At 48.3% G+C, this 17422-nt stretch overlaps 1 protein-coding gene and 1 long non-coding RNA gene across 3 annotated transcripts; one reads left to right on the top strand and one right to left on the bottom strand.

Annotated features, from left to right (window-relative positions):
- Positions 1-1433: 1433 nt before the first annotated feature.
- On the bottom strand, positions 1434-3850 carry LOC105494671 (uncharacterized). Of its 2 annotated transcripts, XR_011608745.1 has the most exons (4): positions 3713-3850; positions 3347-3424; positions 2732-2909; positions 1434-1597 (listed from the first exon to the last, which is right to left on the bottom strand). It is a non-coding gene; the product is annotated as an uncharacterized lncRNA (long non-coding RNA). The 2 variants fall into 2 exon arrangements; XR_011608744.1 differs by lacking the exon at positions 3713-3850 and having other exon boundaries at positions 1438-1597; positions 3347-3657.
- Positions 3722-17210, top strand: LOC105494675 (unc-119 lipid binding chaperone B). The gene is made up of 5 exons (XM_011763336.2): positions 3722-3994; positions 6559-6672; positions 9936-10047; positions 10178-10350; positions 13467-17210. Exons 1-5 carry the CDS (start codon positions 3751-3753, stop codon positions 13577-13579), a joined length of 756 nt encoding a protein of 251 aa, XP_011761638.1. The 5' UTR covers positions 3722-3750; the 3' UTR covers positions 13580-17210.
- Positions 17211-17422: the final 212 nt, after the last annotated feature.

Below are 17422 nucleotides of genomic sequence, written 5' to 3'. Positions count from 1 at the left end.
AAATTTGATTAAGTTTGAGGTTGCTTTTAAATTTTAAAAGGAAGTAAGACAACTTTGGCATAGAGTTTGCCTTCCAGACACAGATCCAAAGGTATTTTCTTTTTTCTTTCTTTCTTTTTTGTTCTTTTTGAGACAGAGTCTTGCTCTGTTGCCAGGCTGGAGTGCAGTGGCGTGATCTCAGCTTACTGCAACCTCCGTCTCCCAGGTTCAAGCAATTCTCCTGCCTCAGCCTCCCGAGTAGCCAGGACTACAGGCGTGTGCCACCACGCCTGGCTAATTTTTGTATTTTTAGTAGAGGCGGGGTTTCACCATATTGGTCAGGCTGGTATCGAACTACTGATCTTGTGATCTGCCCGCCTCGGCCTCCCAAAGTGCTGGGATTACAGCCGTGAGCCACTGCACCTGGCCGGTATTTTCTTTTTAAAAAAGTATACAAGGCCAGGCGCGGTGGTTCATGCCTGTAATCCTAGCACTTTGGGAGGCCTAGGCAGGTGGATCACGAGGTCAGGAGATCGAGACCATCCTGGCTAACACGGTGAAACCCCGTCTCTACTAAAAATAGAAAAAATGAGCCGGGCATGGTGGCGGGTGCCTATAGTCCTGGCTACTTGGGAGGCTGAGGCAGGAGAATGGTGTGAACCTGGGAGGTGGAGCTTGCAGTGAGCCGATTGCGCCACTGCACTCTAGCCTAGGCGACAGAGTGAGACTCCGTCTCAAAAAAAAAAAAGAAAAAGTATACAAGCAGCCCATGATTATATGCTTGAGATAAAACAGTACAGAAAAAAACAGTACAGAAGTAGTTCTAAAATGTCAAAAGTGAATATATTTCCTTTAGCCTCTTCTGATACTCTCCTCCCCAGAGGTAATCAAGGTTATTGTTTTAATGTATATCCAGACCTCTTCCTTTACAATTACAAATACATATTTATATCTATATTTATGTCTGTCTGTCTAGTTTTTTTTTTTTTTTAGATGGTCTCACTCCCATGGCCCAGGCTAAAGTACAGTGGTATGATCACAGCTCACACAGCCTTGACTTCCTGGGCTCTGGTGATTCTCCCACCTCAGCCTCCTGAGTAGCTGGGACTACTGGCATGCACCACCACGCCCAGCTAATTTTTGTATTTTTAGTAGTGACGGGGTTTTGCCATGTTGCCCAGGCTGGTCTCGAACTCCTGGGCTCAAGCAATCTGCTCACCTTGGCCTCCCAAAGTGCTGGGATTACAGGCATGAGCCACCACACTCAGCCCACATCTAAATATTTATATACTTTCCATGTTAAATAAATGGGATTCTCATCTGGATGCGGTGAGCTGTGATTGTGCCACTGCACTCCAGCCTGGGTGACAAGAGTGAGACCCTGTCTTAAATAAATAAATAAATAAATAGGATTCTGTGCCTTGCTTTTTGCCCCACTTAGTATATGTTTGAGATCTTTCCATATATATCTCATTTTAAAAAAACAGTTCTATGTAACATGAATGGATACAAATGTAATATATTGAAATTTTTCAATATTATAAATCTCTGTGCATACATGTAGGGTATATTCCTGGATGTGGAATTGCAGGTGAGGAGGTTACATTTGCCATCATCCCTAGAAAGAGAAAAGCCAGGGTCCAAGTAACTAATCTTGGTGCTATGAGAACAAAGTTTCCGTAAACAAGTATATGAGAAATGGCCACATGCTAAACCACCCTCTTGGCCATTCACAATCAAGTAGCATATTAAAAGTTCTGGAAATTCTTCAGTAACCACTCTGTTGAGTGGTTTAACAAGAGTTGTTTGCAAAAGGAAAGACTTTAATTCTTTGTACACATTTATTAAAGTCTCCCTGAACAGTTAGTTAAATGCCACCATATGCTAATCTCTCAAAGACAGTACAGCATTTGGGTAGGAACTTGGCCACACACTGTACCACCCAGTTGGGCAGCTGGGGTGGGGTCAAGTGTGGACTTTGTCCAGGAACAAAGAGATGCCTGTCTTGGTGGCTTTGGTGAGAGGGACTCAGCAAGGAAGGCCTGGCAAGAATGTCAGGAGGCTCTAGGGGAGGGTTGCAATTTTACTCTAGCCTGGCTGAGAGGTGACGTCAGACCTAGCAGACATACTGCATCAATCAGGCCCAGGCCTCCAACACAGAGCAGCACAGATCTAGAATCCCTAGAGAAGGAGCCCCTTGGGATGGAAAAGGGTAGACCATATCCCCCTGTTGACCCACTTCTGGCCAACTGGTGAGGTCATGGCTAACTTTCAAAACTCAGTGTGGATGTTGCCTCTGTGAAATCTTCCCAAGCCCTCAGGCTGTTACAGCCCGGTCAGTATAAACCACTCCTGTGTGTTCTCCTAGCACCTTTGCTGCATCTCTTAGTGCAGTCAGTGAGTCTAGTTTGTCTTCCAGTTCATACTAACCTGCCTTGTGAAGAGGAAGGGTCACATAATGAATTGTGTGCTTCACAGTCTTCTCTAACAAAAGTGGGAGCTCCTCCACAGTGGGATACTGTCCAGGCTCTCATTCAGTCATTACTGAGCACCTACCACTTGTCAGGCATTAGCTGAACTGCTGGGAATTCAGGGGTGAGGCAGACCCAATCCCTGCCCTCACTCTTACATCTCCTGTAGCCTAGCCCAATGTCTAGCCTAGGGCCTGGCACAGTGGGGCTTACAGATGGCAATCTCATTGGAAAGTTTGTTTTGAAACTGCCTTTGCAAAACAAGCAGTGCTTTAACTTACCTTCTATGCTAAATGTATTTAGAAACATTTTCTCAAGATGCATTGTCCACTAATAGTTTAGTGTTGAAGAACAGGCCTTGGGTCAGATGGACCTGGATTCAAATCCTTGTTCCCTGCTCTTACTGCTTGAGGGACTCTGGACATATTACTTGACTTCTCTGAACTTGAGCTTCCTGATCTGTAAAATGGAGACAGTAACACTTCACAGAGTTGTTGTGAGGGGAGGAGCCTGCCCTATAGCAAGTGTCCTGCCACATAGCAAGTGAGCAGTAAACACTGGCCATTCTTCTTGTTGGTGTGATTACTGGGAATTGGTTGCCATTGTGATGTTGGGACTGGTGATGGAACTCTTGGATTGAGAATGCCGAGACGGTGCACTGAAGATTCTGTGTGCTCTTTCAGACCAGGAGGAGGATGAGGAGGAGGAAAGTTTATATGACGTAAATTCATTTGACCGTAACATATATATTTAAACATCGTGGACGACCTTGGGGGCCTGATGGGGAGTGGGGATGCTAAGGCTCCAGCCACCCCTAGGCCCTCCACCTGGCAGGACCAAAGTTGGGGCAGTACCCGCAGCACCGCCCCCCGGGCCCCGCAGGAGCGTGCAGTCACCTTGTTAGGCCTATGTTGGCTGGCCCATCACTCCTGGCCTGCAGTCTCCCAACCCTGTGGCGGCAGCAGCAGCATTCCCTGAATGGAAAGGCTGCCTTGGTGTCGTCTGCTGAGTTGCTATAGGAGTCAGCCCAGGGCTGCTCACGTGCACCTCAGGTTGCTGATGGCAGCTCTAGTTATTTGGCGATGGAAGTTTGGGAGGCGTGGGCCTTGGTCCATTCTGTGCGAAAGGGAATTCCACCGCCCACCGGGCCCCCGCTCCCGCCCCCGGCCCCGCCCCGCTCAGCCCCGGGCCCCGCCCCCTCCCCGCCCGGCCCCGGGCCCCGGGCCCCGGCCCCGGGCCCCGCCCCCGCTCTCCATAGTTACCGCGCTGTGGAGGCGGCGGCCATCTTGGCTGCGGAGCGATGAGCGGGTCTAACCCGAAGGCTGCGGCCGCGGCTTCGGCGGCTGGACCCGGGGGGCTGGTGGCTGGCAAGGAGGAGAAGAAGAAGGCGGGCGGCGGCGTCCTGAACCGTCTGAAGGCGCGGCGGCAGGCGCCCCACCACGCGGCCGACGACGGCGTCGGGGCAGCGGTCACGGAGCAGGAGCTGCTGGCGCTGGACACCATCCGGCCCGAGCACGTCCTGCGCCTCAGCCGAGTCACCGAGAGTGAGTGCCGCGCGGGCCGCGCCCTCCCCTCGCGCCGTGCCCCGGCTCCCGGAGCCTTCAGCGGACCCGGCCACTCGACCAGCTCGCGGGTCCCCCCAGACCCCCTCGGCCGGCCGGGCTGCACTTCCCGCTGCCCCGCCGGCCGGGCTCTGCCCCCGCCACGCTCACGTTGCTCTGGTGGGGAAGGACTCTCCTGGGCTTGACCTCATTCCTGTGAGTCCGGCCACGCTAGGATGCCCCTCGGCCGGTCGGCTCCCTAGTTCTGCCGGACCTGTTTGCGTAGAGGGCCCCGTTCAGCTGAACTGAACCCTCCTGAGCCGGCCGGGGGCCGAGGTCCCCTCATAAATGGGCCCTTGGACCCTCAGCCTGGAACCCCCGGCCATCCGTGAAGTTAGCGCTCAGCCAGGCGCCCCAGCCCTCTGGCAGGCCAGAAGCCTTACCTGCTTCCTCCGCCGGCCCCATTGCAGCCCTCCCCCATTGCAGCCTGCCGGGCCTCCCTCCCGCTCTGGGTCCGGAGCGTTGCCCCTTAGTGTGCAGGTGGGTTCTTCCTCAGACACATAGCCGTGGCATTTCCTGCTCATTTAAAACTGTGCCACATTAAAACAAAAATAAAGTTTCAGTTTGTGTACAAACTCCGACGTGTGAATCCTGCTTTTGACATTCTCGTGAATTAAGAATGATTTCAGGGTTTCAGAAATGCGTTTCCTGCACAAAAGGCAACCATCCTAAGCTTTTTCGTTGATAGGAGGATGGGTGGGAAGAAAAATGTTGCCCAGTCCCTGCCCTGGGTGATCTGGTGATCTCCCTTTTTCTGTTCTCTGCCAAGCCAGTCCCCGAGTTGACGTCTTTTCTCTTGCTGCTGTTTTCCCTGCAGGAGTGTGCACTCACCTGGTTAGGCCCATCTTGGCCTGCCCATCACTCCTGGCTTGCAGTCTCCTAACCCTGTGGCAGCAGCAGCATTCCCTGGATGGATCGAAGGCTGCCATGGTGTCTGCTGAACTGCTATAGCAGGCAGCCCAGGGCTGTTCAGGTTCACCTCAGATTGCCGATGGCAGCTCTAGTAATTTGGGAATGGAAGTTTGTGGGGAGTGGGCCTTGGTCCACCCAGCGAAAGGGAATTCCCATCTCCTAAAAGAGTTTTAATTTGATTCTAGATATTTGGATGCCCCCATTTCCCAACACTGTTTGGGTTGGGACTGTCTTTAGCAGGCCTGAGCATATCTTTAGACATTCTTGCTATTTAGACATTCTTGCTAGTTTTATTGAAACAGTGAGTGTGAAAAAGCTTTTTTTCTGAACCAGTTTTCATTTGGGGCTCTGAAAGTACACACATGCTCAGCACCTGGTCTTGGTAACCTCATGCCCTCTCTTGTCACCCAAGTGAATTAGGGTTTTCTGTGCCTGGCCCTAAGCAGGATTCTCAGTGGGCACTCAGATCCTATCTGGGGGCTTGGGATTGTTGCTCATTGTCCAAACCCACCTGTGCAGCTTCTTAGAGAGAGCCTGGCAACCTCTTTGTTACTCTTCTTAACGTCTTGTTCATTCTATCCAGCAGATATTTGAGTACCCTCTAAGGGTCCAAAGCCGATGTTAGCCTTTTTAGCAGTTACAGAATAATCAGTAGTTGTCAAGTTTGCCATCTTACTAAAGAGACAACTTGTAAAACACGAAAACAACTAACTCAAGCAATAAAAGATCAAGTATCGAAATGAGTTGTGGAGAAGGTGCTATCCGGAATAATCCTAGAAAGAAATCAATGAAATTTGCTGTGATTAGAATTATTTGAATTTGCTGCTCAGGTTATAGTCGTTTGGGCCTAATGCCTTCACCGGCAGATGTATCCTCTTGCCTGGATATGTATAATATGTATGGTCTACTGTATGATTTTGTGTAACCCACAAACTAAGAATGGTTTGTACATTTTTAAATGGTTGAAAAAAACTTTAAAATCTTGAGACACGTGGTTATGTAAAATTCATATTTCAGTGTCCATAAATACAGTTTTACTGGAATATAGCCACATTCATTCATTTGCGTATTGTCTGGATGCTTTTGTGGCTACAATGATAGAGTTGAGTGGTTGTGACAGAGACCATGTGGCGGCAAAGCCTAAATTATTTCAAATCTGGCTCTTTACAGAAAAGTTTGCTGATCTCGGCTTTCTTACACTGACAGTTGGCAAACTAGCGTTGTATTATCCGCTAAGTCGGTTTAAATGTCTTAGATTGGAATTCTATAAAAAGTTCTCTGCCCTGTTGTGACATCCAACTTGATAGATAATGAAAGATTTTTAGGTGTTTCCAAAGAAATCCACCTTTTCTATCCTAGTTTCTAAGTTTTGTAATTTTTCATCCAAAGCAAGTCCTTGTTCTTTTTTTTCTTTGTTAGATCCCCTATTTCTGTCCATACAACTTCTGCTGGTGATAACACATGACAAAATTTTTGGGAGTATTTTAAGTGTATTGTGTAAGAAAAAAATCTGAGTTTGCTTCAAAACTTGAGAATTAAATAAATGGTAGTTTTGGAGGATTATTTAACAGTGTTGGTTTCTCTCTTGTTTTCAGATTATTTATGTAAACCCGAAGACAACATCTACAGTATTGATTTTACCCGCTTCAAAATTCGAGATTTGGAGACAGGGACAGTACTTTTTGAGATTGCCAAACCTTGCGTTTCAGGTAGGCCTCAATGTTGTAGTGACCAGTAGACAGTTTTGAGCCAAAGGTCTTTGAAACTCAAATCTTGGTGTGCCACTGCATCCTGTTTCTTGGACTCCAGTGTGTCCCTCTTCTGTGACTTCTTCCCGTAGCCTGGCCTGCCAGGCATGGTGGTTTGAAGCTGCGTTCAGAGGCTGATGTTTGTTGGATGTCTATTCTATGCTGGTCACTGTGTTCCACATCTTTATGCACATCAGTGTATGTAATCCTCACACCTCTGTGAGGAATTACTGTTATCTTCATTTTACAGTGAAGGATCTGAGGCCTAGAATTCCCAAGCGACACTTTCCTAAGGCCCTGTGCTGGTTCATCTTATGTTGCTTCCAGTTGGGAAAGGAATCCTTGAAATTAAACTATGATGAGGAAAACTCACCTGAGCTTGGAGCCCTCTTGGAGGATGATAGGGAGGATTCTGGTCCAGACATGAGGCAGTTTGAGCCATCTTCTCACTCTCCTTTACGTAGTGCCTTGGATTTCCCAGACCTGGTTTAGATTTTAATCTCAACCATTTTCTGGAAGAACAGACCCAGGAGCTCAACTGCTTGGGGTTCCTTAAATTAGCCTCTGATAACTGCTTCCTGTGCTTGTGATAAAAAGTGCAGGGGTTATTCATTCCGACCAGGAGACCACAGAAGCCTTTGGAGCACCTCACTGGAGGTTTAGCGCCCCCTGGAGTTAGTCATTTGTTAGAATACTGGTACAGATACTCATAGTATCAGTGTGGTTTCTAAACTTACTTTGCAGTGTTTCTCATCTGATTTGCTACTTAGAGCCTGCAAATTTGATAAGGCCCCGATTTCACCCCTACCTGGTGGTATTTATGCTATCATAATCTAATACCAAGGCACCTAAATGCTCAAGTTCATGGGTAGTTTTTGTTGTTGTTGTTGTTGTTGTTTTGTGGGTTCTTTTGTTGTTGTTGTTTGTTTTGAGACAGATTCTTTCTCTATCACCCAGGCTGGAGTGCAGTGGCATGATCTCGGCTCACTGCAACCTCCACCTCCTGGGTTCAAAAGATTCTCCTGCCTCACCCTTCCAAGTAGCTGAGATTACAGGTGCCTGCCACCACGCCTAGCTACTTTTTGTATTTTTAGTAGAGACAAGATTTCACCATGTTGGTCAGGCTGGTATCGAACCCCTGACCTTGTGATTCACCTGCTTTGGTCTCCCAAAGTGCTGGGATTATAGGCTTGAGCCACTGCGCCTGGTTGCTCATGGGTGGTTTTTTATTGGGATGGTCACATCAAGACTAGCTAGCTTCCTGGGTCTATGGTGTTCTTATCCCTAAGCCACATATCACAGTACCTGGGACATTTCAAGGACTCCAGGCCTACTACAGGTATGTGGTTTTGGATTAGACTCAGAGTTGTCATTTCAGTATAAGACAGAACTGTTTCAAGAAGGTCAGCTAAAGATACTGTAAAGTATCTTGGTTTTCAGTCTTTCTAGTTTTTACATTTAAGGATCTTGATTCACTTGGAATATTTCCCACATTGAGGCTGGGTGTGGTGGATCACACCTGTAATCCCAGCACTTCAGCAGGCTGAGGCAGGCGGATCACTTGAGCCCCAGGAGTTTGAGACCAGCCTGGGCAACATGGTGAAACCCCATCTGTACAAAGTACAAAAGAATTAGCCAGGTGTGGTGGCACATGCCTGTGGTCCCAGCTACTCAGGAGGCTGAGGTGGAAGGATGGCTTGAGCCTGGGAGATCAAGGCTGCAGTGAGCTGTGATCACTCCATTGCACTCCAGCGAAGGTGACAGAGTGAGACCCTGTCTCAAAATAAAGCAGTAAATATAAACAATAGAATATCCTCACACTGAATCAGTACCTTTCTGCAGCACTTGTTCTGATGAATTTGAATCCCCAAGATTTGCTCTAACTCTCTCTGAATCACATTGTTGGAGCCAGGGTTTTAGAGTCTCTGGGGTTGAACCCCTACTCAGCCTGGTTGCCCAGTCGCTCTTGGGCTTGTCAAAGGCAGAGATGTTTGATGCTGAAAAAGACTTCTCTTATGTTGTACCCATGTACGGCTTAGACCTGGAGAAAATGTCCTCACTGGACACTGGGGGGTACTAACTCCTGTTCACATTAGAATTAGAATGCTTATTCTCTGATTCTTTTTTTTTTTGAGACGCAGTTTCACTCTTGTTGCCCAGGTTAGGGTGCAATGGCGCAATCTCGGCTCACTGCAACCTCTGTCTCACGGATTCAAGCGATTCTCCTGCCTCAGCCTTCCGAGTAGCTGGGATTACAGGCATGCGCCACCACGCCCGGCTAATTTTGTATTTTTAGTAGAGACAGGGTTTCTCCTTGTTGGTCAGGCTGGTCTCAAACTTCTGACCTCAGGGGATCCACCCGCCTTGGCCTCTGAAAGTGCTGGGATTACAGGTGTGAGCCACTGCGCCCAGCCCTCTGATTAATTTTACAAATCTTTCATCTCCTGGGTTCAGGAGTGGACTAGACCGGAGACCAGCATTAACCATGTAGAGTCAGAGGCCCCCACATCTGCTTCACCCTTTCCCAGGTGGTCAAAGGGTTAGGCCTGGTATGACCTAGAAACAGACATCAATTAAGGAACTATAGTATCCCAAGGCTGTAGGTCAATGTCTCCTATTTAAATAACAAAAGTATTTTTAGTGGTTTATCTTTGCAGCCTGTCAGAAATTTTTGTATTCATTGAAATAACTTTCTTGATAAGTGTCAACTTTTGTAGCCTCATTCTTTTAGGTTGGTGCTAGCGCTTCAACTTGATTAGCTGCAGACCTAGGCTGTATCATATAGACCGTGTCAGGGGCCCATTTCCCAGCTTGTGTTTCAGGCTTCACCCTTAGGATATGGCGTAAGCTCTCAAACTATTAAAAAAGGCTAATCGCTTAGTGTTGAAGAATAGGCCTTGAGTCAGAGGGACCTGGATTCAAATCCCTGTCCCCCCCTCTTACTGTTGGAGGGACTTTGGACATGTTACCTGACTTCTCTGAGCTTGAGCTTCCTGATCTGTAAAATGGAGACAGTAACACCTCACAGGGTTGTTGTGAGGGGAGGAGCCTGCCCTATAGCAAGTGTCCTGCCATATATAGCAAGTGAGCAGTAAACACTGGCCATTCTTCTTGTTGGTATGATTACTGGGAATTGGTTGCCATTGTGATGTTGGGATTGGTGATGGAACTCTTGGATTGAGAATGCCGAGATGGTGCACTGAAGATTTTGTGTGCTCTTTCAGACCAGGAGGAGGATGAGGAGGAGGGAGGTGGAGACGTGGACATCAGCGCAGGACGTTTTGTCCGCTATCAGTTCACACCGGCATTTCTCCGCCTCCGGACAGTCGGGGCTACGTGAGTACCATTACTACTTGAGGGGAGAACGTTCTGTTTGTTCACAGAGAAGAGTGTTTTCTGTTGGGTTTTGGGGTGGCTTTAGAGGAGGGAGGAGGCAAAGTCAGGCTTACAGAGATTTATTTTCCAGGGTGGAGTTCACAGTGGGAGACAAACCTGTGTCAAACTTCCGGATGATCGAACGGCACTATTTCCGGGAACACTTGCTGAAAAACTTTGACTTTGATTTTGGCTTCTGCATCCCCAGCAGTAGGAACACTTGTGAACATATCTATGAGTTTCCCCAGCTTTCGGAGGATGTCAGTATGTATCCCCTGACTCTTACAGCACTCTAGATTCTGAGGGCTACGAGGAACAAACCTTGAAACCCATCTGGTTCAGCGCCCTGGCTTTGTCTCATGGCAGTGCTGACATGATGCGTATCTAGTCATTTGACCTCAGGCTTCTCATTTCCTATTGCTCCTGGCTCCTGTTCCAAACTCTGACTCGGCCCCATATGGGAGCAGTGAAAGGTTTGTTCGTTTTTGTTTTTTTCTTCCCCCGAGACAGAGTCTTGCTCTGTCTGTCGCCCAGGCTGGAGTACAGTGGCATAATCTCGGCTCACTGCAACCTCCGTCTCCCGGGTTCAAGCGATTCTCCTGCCTCAGCCTCCTGAGTAGCTGGGATTACACCACGCCTGGCTAGTTTTTGTATTTTCAGTAGAGACGGGTTTTCACCATGTTGGCCAGGCTGGTCTCAAACTCTTTTTTTTTTTTTTTTTTTTTGAGACGGAGTCTCGCTCTGTCACCCAGGCTGGAGTGCGGTGGCCGGATCTCAGCTCACTGCAAGCTCCGCCTCCCGGGTTCACGCCATTCTCCTGCCTCAGCCTCCTGAGTAGCTGGGACTATAGGCGCCCGCCACCTCGCCCGGCTAGTTTTTTGTATTTTTTAGTAGAGACGGGGTTTCACCGTGTTAGCCAGGATGGTCTCGATCTCCTGACCTCGTGATCCGCCCGTCTCGGCCTCCCAAAGTGCTGGGATTACAGGCGTGAGCCACCGCGCCCGGCCTGGTCTCAAACTCTTGACCTCGTGATCCACCCGCCTCGGCCTCCCAAAATGCTGGGATTACAGGTATGAGCCACCGCCCCCTTGCCCTATCGCCCAGGCTGGAGTGCAGTGGTGCGGTCTTGGCTCACTACATCCTCTGCCTCCTGGGTTCAGGTGATTTTCTTGCTTCAGCCTCTCGAGTAGCTGAGATTACAGGTGCCTGCCACCATGCCCGGCTAATTTTTTGTAGAGACGGGGTTTCACCATGTTAGCCAGGCTGGTCTCGAACTCCTGACCTCGTGATCCGCCTGCCTCGGCCTCCCAAAGTTCTGGGGATTACAGGCGTGAGCCACTGTGCTAGGCCTGAAGGTTTTTCTTTTTTTTTTTTTTTTGAAATGGAGTCTTGATCTTGACGCCCAGGCTGGAGTGCAGTGGCGCAATCTCGGCTCACTGTAAGCTCTGCGTCCTGGGTTCATGCCATTCTCCTGCCTCAGCCTCCTGAGTAGCTGGGACTACAGGTGCCCACCACCATGCCCAGCTAATTTTTTGTATTTTTAGTAGAGACGGGGTTTCACCGTGTTAGCCAGGATGGTCCCAATCTCCTGACCTCGTGATCCACCCGCCTTGGCCTCCCAAAGTGCTGGGATTACAGGCTTGAGCCACTGCCTGCGCCTGGCCAGCCTGAAGGTTTTAATAATACAGGCCATCCTTTTAGATGCCTCCTGTGGGAAGACAGTGCCTAAGGGAGATAAAAGGAGGCCTGTGACCATCCCTGGGACTCTGATCAGATAAAGCACCTCTCCTGTGCACTGTTAGTCATGGTTTTCCATTGTTTTAGTCATTGGCCCTTTACTTTTTTCTTAATCACAGCTAGATGTGAAACTGCAGGCTAAATAGAATCAAGGCCCGAGGACTTCTTTTCCATTCCCTGCAGGATAGACAGTTGATTGGATAAAGTTTTGAGATAGATCCAGCAGGAAGGAATGGGGCTATTGCAGATTTTGGGGCAGGAGTGAGGTGGTGGAAGTACTGTCTGAGGAAGAGTGGCCTAGACCTGGGGAGAGCACCAGAGGGAGAAGGCTGCTGCCATGTAGCCTCGGCAAGGGAAGATGGGGACCAAACGAGAGAAAGAACAGGCCTTGTCAGTTTCTGTGACTTTGGCCTACCCACCTCAGGATCACATCCTTTGTGAACACATAGGGAAAATTCAAGGCATTTATGAGGGTGTGAATGGAATCCCGTGACTAATGATGCCTTAAGTTGCTTTGTCGGCATCACTGATTGTTCCTCTCAGAATCCCAGGTCATTAGGAATTGTCATATTCTGAAAATCAGATACCCTTTACTCGTGTGGCAGTGCAGTTCCCAGGTAAAATGAGGATTGCTGAGATGTGGGGCAGGGTGTTGACGACAGCATCTGATTCAGACTTGAACCCCTCCTCCCAAGCTGGCTGGAATATGTAGATACTTGCAAGAAAAGATGATGTATAGTGATTTTTTACCCATGAAGCCAAATCAGCCTGGAGGGCAATATTCTGCATATAAACCGAGTAGTTTTGGCATTGGTGGGTTCAAAGAACTTTAAAAAATCAGTTTCGCTTTTTGAGAACTGTGGTGAGCAACAGCACTTCCTCCAGGGGACTCCGAATGGCATGTAATCATTAACTCACAACTGATCAGAGGTAGTATTATCTTTACTCTCCAGTATGGTTATGGCATGTAATCATTAACTCACAACTGGTCAGAGGTAGTGACTGTTAATTATCTTTCCAGTATGGTTAAAGAGGTCTGGGCAGTTGCTTGAACAAACAAGACTTTAGATCCCAAGACAAGCAGACCTATTGCTGGATCATTTGCAAGTTAATACCCAAAAGGTGTACGGAGAAGGCTCCCTGCCCTGTGTTCCTTGCACTCATTCCCACGTAGGATTCCTTGGGGTGTCAGGGGTGTGTGTGGAGGTGGGCACAGTGAGGCTCAGATTTCTGAATTTGGACTGGAATGTCTAGAGGTGGTCCACTGACCAGAGGCCAGGGCTGACTTTGGTCAGCTGAGAGCACTGAGTAAATAGGTTGGTGGGGTCCATGTTGGGAAGAGGGTGAACACATTTCCCTGGTATCTTGGCTGAAGAACTAGGCTGGAGATGACAGACGAGGCCATGGGGGAGAGTTGATTGCATCCTTACGCTGAAATGGAGATCATGTTCAGTTTGGGGGCCTCTGTGGTCTCCCCAGCTGTCAAGGACTGCCTCCTTGTGTTCTGATCTCATTATTTTGGCAGAGTATACTCTGAAGCGCTGGCTTATTTTGGAGGGGATACAAAGTTTTCTCCCACCTACCCTGTGGGGCAGACTCAAACATAATTCTTTGCTTTTTTTCCCCCTTTGCCTGACTTGCAGTTCGTCTGATGATTGAAAATCCTTACGAGACCCGCTCTGACAGCTTCTACTTTGTTGACAACAAGCTGATAATGCACAACAAGGCTGATTATGCCTATAATGGAGGCCAGTAAGTGCTGCAGTAGTAGATAGGGGAGGTGCTTTGCCGCGGCCACAAGATCTGGCACATGGAGGCGATTGAAGCTGCAATTTGTCAACACACATCTGGAACCTGGCCCCAGGAAGCCAAGGCTGGGGTGGCAGTTTCCTGTGCGCCAAAGGAGCTGCCAAACTGTGCTGTGTTTTCTTCCCCAGTATTTTTTCTTCCCTTTTTTTTTTTTCCTGCCCCTTAGGTTGCAGAGGTACTATAGTAAAGTAAAAGGTTAGGATAAGGCTCCTGGAATCCAGACAAAAAAGTTTATTTTCCTGTGGTCTGGCTGCCTGTTGGTTGTCTTGACAAGCCTTTGTGTCTCCAGGCATAGCTGTGCCTGGTGAGAAGGCTCCGGCCAGGCCCACCAGCAGTTCAGCAGCTTTTAAGGTTCCTGGGTGCTCTGGGAAGTGGAAAGGTAGGCCTCTTCCAGGTAGCTCCTCCTCTCACCTCTGGCATTGCCATCAGTGCAGTCTGCCCTCGGTCTGTGTGAAGTCTTAAACCAACTGGAAGAAACTTGAAAGGGTGGGGAGGGAGGGAAGGTGCCAAGAGTGGAGGCACCAAGGAATGGGTGATGCTCCCAAGCTGAAGGGTCTACTTTGTGGAGACGCTGCTGCTCTGTCTGACTTCCAGGGTCTCAGCCAGCCCCTCTGGGAATAGACCAAGGTTTCAGCCTGGCAGTACCTTCTATTCTCATTTTGGAGGACGGACAAGCTTGCTCTGCCTCTCCTGGCTCCTCCCTTCTGAGTCTCATGAAATAGAATGTGTCAGCTCTGCTCACGCAGCAGTAGTATCTCTTGAGGCCAGAGCAGGTCTTGTATTTTGGTTTTTTATTTCCAGACTTCTTTTAGGGAGGTTTTATAAAATGACAGTGGTGTTCCCAGCATATGTGATACGCGGTTAGACTTCTGATAGTATTAATCAGCTTCCTGGGGCTAATCTGGCTTACGTTGGGAGGATATGCTTACGAATCAGCAGCAGCTTTCTAAGGAAGAGATGTGACTTTTCTCTGCACTGTGCAGCCTGGAGGATCGGCTTTTGATGGGGATTTGACTCCGAAGCTCTTTGTAGATTTCTTTTTTAGGAGGGTTTTCCTATCTACCTTTCTACTGAAGTAGTTTCTGGAATTATCCTGATGGATCAGAGTTAAGTAATGCAGTCTGATCCTTCAAACTGCTAGTTCGAATTGTTTTAGGTGTTCAGGAAGGGTAAAATAGGCTGAGGTGGCCTGTCAGAGTGATGTGTTCTCAAAAAAGTTTACCTGCCTATCTGTGGGCTGCTTTTGTGCTCAGACTAGCTTAGTGGACAGACTCCACAAACCCTCTGATGAGATGATTGATGTGGCCAGGGTCCGGTAAGCATCAGTAGAAGGATGTCACTAGGAAGGGACCAGGTATCTGGTAAGTGACTGTGAGGTGTCACAGTACCTGTGACAGGAGAGTGTCCCGAAGTGCTTGGGAGAAAGGCTGTATGGGGGCCAGGGACAGAAAAGACAGTATGTGGCCACAGAAGTTCCTGTGCATCCACCACCAGTGCTGCCCCCTGTGTGGGCTCTAGAGAAAGTGGCCCCGAACCTTGGCCCAGTGCTTTGTACCAGGCCAGAGTCTTGGTGATGCCATGTGCTGGCAGCTTTCTCACTGAGAAGGTCCTAGCTTACCCCTGTGTGCTGGCCTTGGATTCAGCCCTGAGGGAGGGAAGAGACCATGCCTCCTGTGGAGTGGGTTCCTTATCACCAGACTGGCCACTCTCAGAACTGGCGTCCACTGTAAATCCAGGTGCCTTACGTGTGGCTCTGTCCCTTATGCTGCTGGGGAAAGCTGCATTGCCATTGTTCCCACCTCCTCATTGGCAGATAGATGCCAGCACTGTTAGCACTGTCTCCTCACCTTTTGTTTCTCATTGTGGCTCCTCAAATGGGATTTGCATGTTCCTGTCAAGCTTAACAACAATCCCTTCTCTCTTTGACAGAGGCCCACGTGGGAGAGTTTCTACTATTTGATATTTGAGTATTATCTGGGATGTGGTTCTAGAGCTGCCCAGAGCTGTGCTCAGTAGAGCGTGTCTTGGAACGTGCGCCTGGGCAGACTGTATCTAGTACACTGGTGGGCTATCTATTATCTGCGGTGTTTGCTTTTGCTAGGAAGAGGATGTGGAGGAAGGAGGAGGTGGGCAGTCTGGCTTGAGTTGTGCTGTATCCTCTACCTTGTTAGCTTGCCTTAGTCTCACTGGAGACCATTTGCGGATAGCGCTTGGTCCATGCCCAGCAGGACAGGGCTTTGCTGCTTTTGAAAGTCTGGTGTTCTGTATCTGGGGCTGTGGATTCCTGTGTCTAGCTGCTCAGGAAATCTTGAGAAGCATTCCACTCTGGGGTGTTAACCCGTATGAGTTTGAAATTCAAGCCTTTGTACCTGAGTTGGGGAGAGAATTGCAAGGTATACTTTCTCTGAAAGTAACAGAACCAGTCAGGCTGCCATGTTATTAAGGAATCTGAACTGTTTATAGCAGTTACCTTGTGGGTGATACAATGGGAGGGGGCAAAAAAACTACCTGCATAGGGGACCCTGCCCTCTATCAAGAGCTGGGAGCACATTTCATCAGAGTAGCAGGCCCACCTGGTGCCACAGGGCCTGCCCTTCCTGCTTCTATTCCTTTGCCTTGCAATCTCCTGGAGAGAGCCTCTCTTCCTGTACAGCCTTTGGGCCAAAATGCCCTTCTAGCTTCTCCAAAGAAGATCCTAGTTTATTTCATTCTATGTTTTAAAAGGTAAACAGGACATAACAAGTAAAAGAAGTTTTGGGCTAAAGTAGGGTATGTCTCCTTATGTATTAGCCCAATACTGTTTTGCAGAGAAAACATTTTTCAAGCATGTGCTTCCTGAAGACACGTCAGTCTTTGGGCCATTTGATTTCCAATACATAGGGTGGAAGAATGTGATTTGGGGCTGACCATAAACTGGAAATTTGTGAAATGGCAGTGATTGGGCAATCTTCAGTTTAGTTTTTCAGTTGAACTGGAACTCATTTCTGGAATGGATTTAATAGGCCATGTCTAATGTACAAACTGGGTGAGTCCTGCCTTAGTGTGTCCTGCCCCACCAGTACGTGTCCAGGATACTCTTTTTTTCCCCTCTGTAAAGTCACTTTCTTCTGATGGCCATTGTCACTATGATGTCAGGTTTGGGGATGAGGACAGTGTGTCCTGAAATTCACAGGACTGACTCCTCACCCCAGTGCACGAGGATTCCTGTGGCATAAGGTGCTGCTGTACCTAATGTAGGAGCCTAATCATTGAACCATTGTGTTACATTCCATGTCACAGAACATCTCAGCCTCAAGAAGGATTTGGTGGAGGTGGATTTACCCCTTGTTTTACAAAGGACCGTGTAAAGTCATTGAAGTTGTGAAAGTCTATTTTTTTTTTCTGTAAATCTATTTTTTACAGAATATAAGAAACATCAGTGACCTGATCTGTCCTTCCTCCTCCTTCCCGCTTCCCCCAAAATCACATTCCAGTTTTTATTGTCTTTGTGTCCAAAGTAAACTAGGTGACTTATTTGTATAAAATGTTATTTTGCCACAAGAGACAGTAATAAAGATTTTCACAGTACGTCTCCCTCATCCTGTCTCCTGATTGTTGGGGCACTTGTGTTGCTGAGGGGGAGCAGGGGCGGGTGGGGCCTCCAGGTTTCTCTTACTTTGGCTATTATGTGGCCCTTCTGTAAGTAGTTTAACTAGAGTATAGCTGGCTTCTAGGGTGATTGAGGAATTGTACTGGACTTTAGGCTTAATATTTTTGCTTTGTATTTTTCCAGGGTGAGTGGCTTTGTAAA

This window comes from Macaca nemestrina, chromosome 10, assembly GCF_043159975.1.
Source record: "Macaca nemestrina isolate mMacNem1 chromosome 10, mMacNem.hap1, whole genome shotgun sequence".
Taxonomy (NCBI): domain Eukaryota; kingdom Metazoa; phylum Chordata; class Mammalia; order Primates; family Cercopithecidae; genus Macaca; species Macaca nemestrina.
Note: the sequence above shows the minus strand (reverse complement) of the source record. Positions and strands in the feature narration are given on the sequence as shown.

Excerpts from the sequence above, each read along its gene's own strand:
- LOC105494675 (XM_011763336.2), top strand. The coding sequence starts at position 3,751 with ATGAGCGGGTCTAACCCGAAGGCTGCGGCCGCGGCTTCGGCGGCTGGA. Across the intron at positions 10,048-10,177 it reads CTCCGGACAGTCGGGGCTAC|GGTGGAGTTCACAGTGGGAG; the intron begins GTGAGTACCATT and ends TTTATTTTCCAG. Across the intron at positions 10,351-13,466 it reads CCAGCTTTCGGAGGATGTCA|TTCGTCTGATGATTGAAAAT; the intron begins GTATGTATCCCC and ends CCTGACTTGCAG.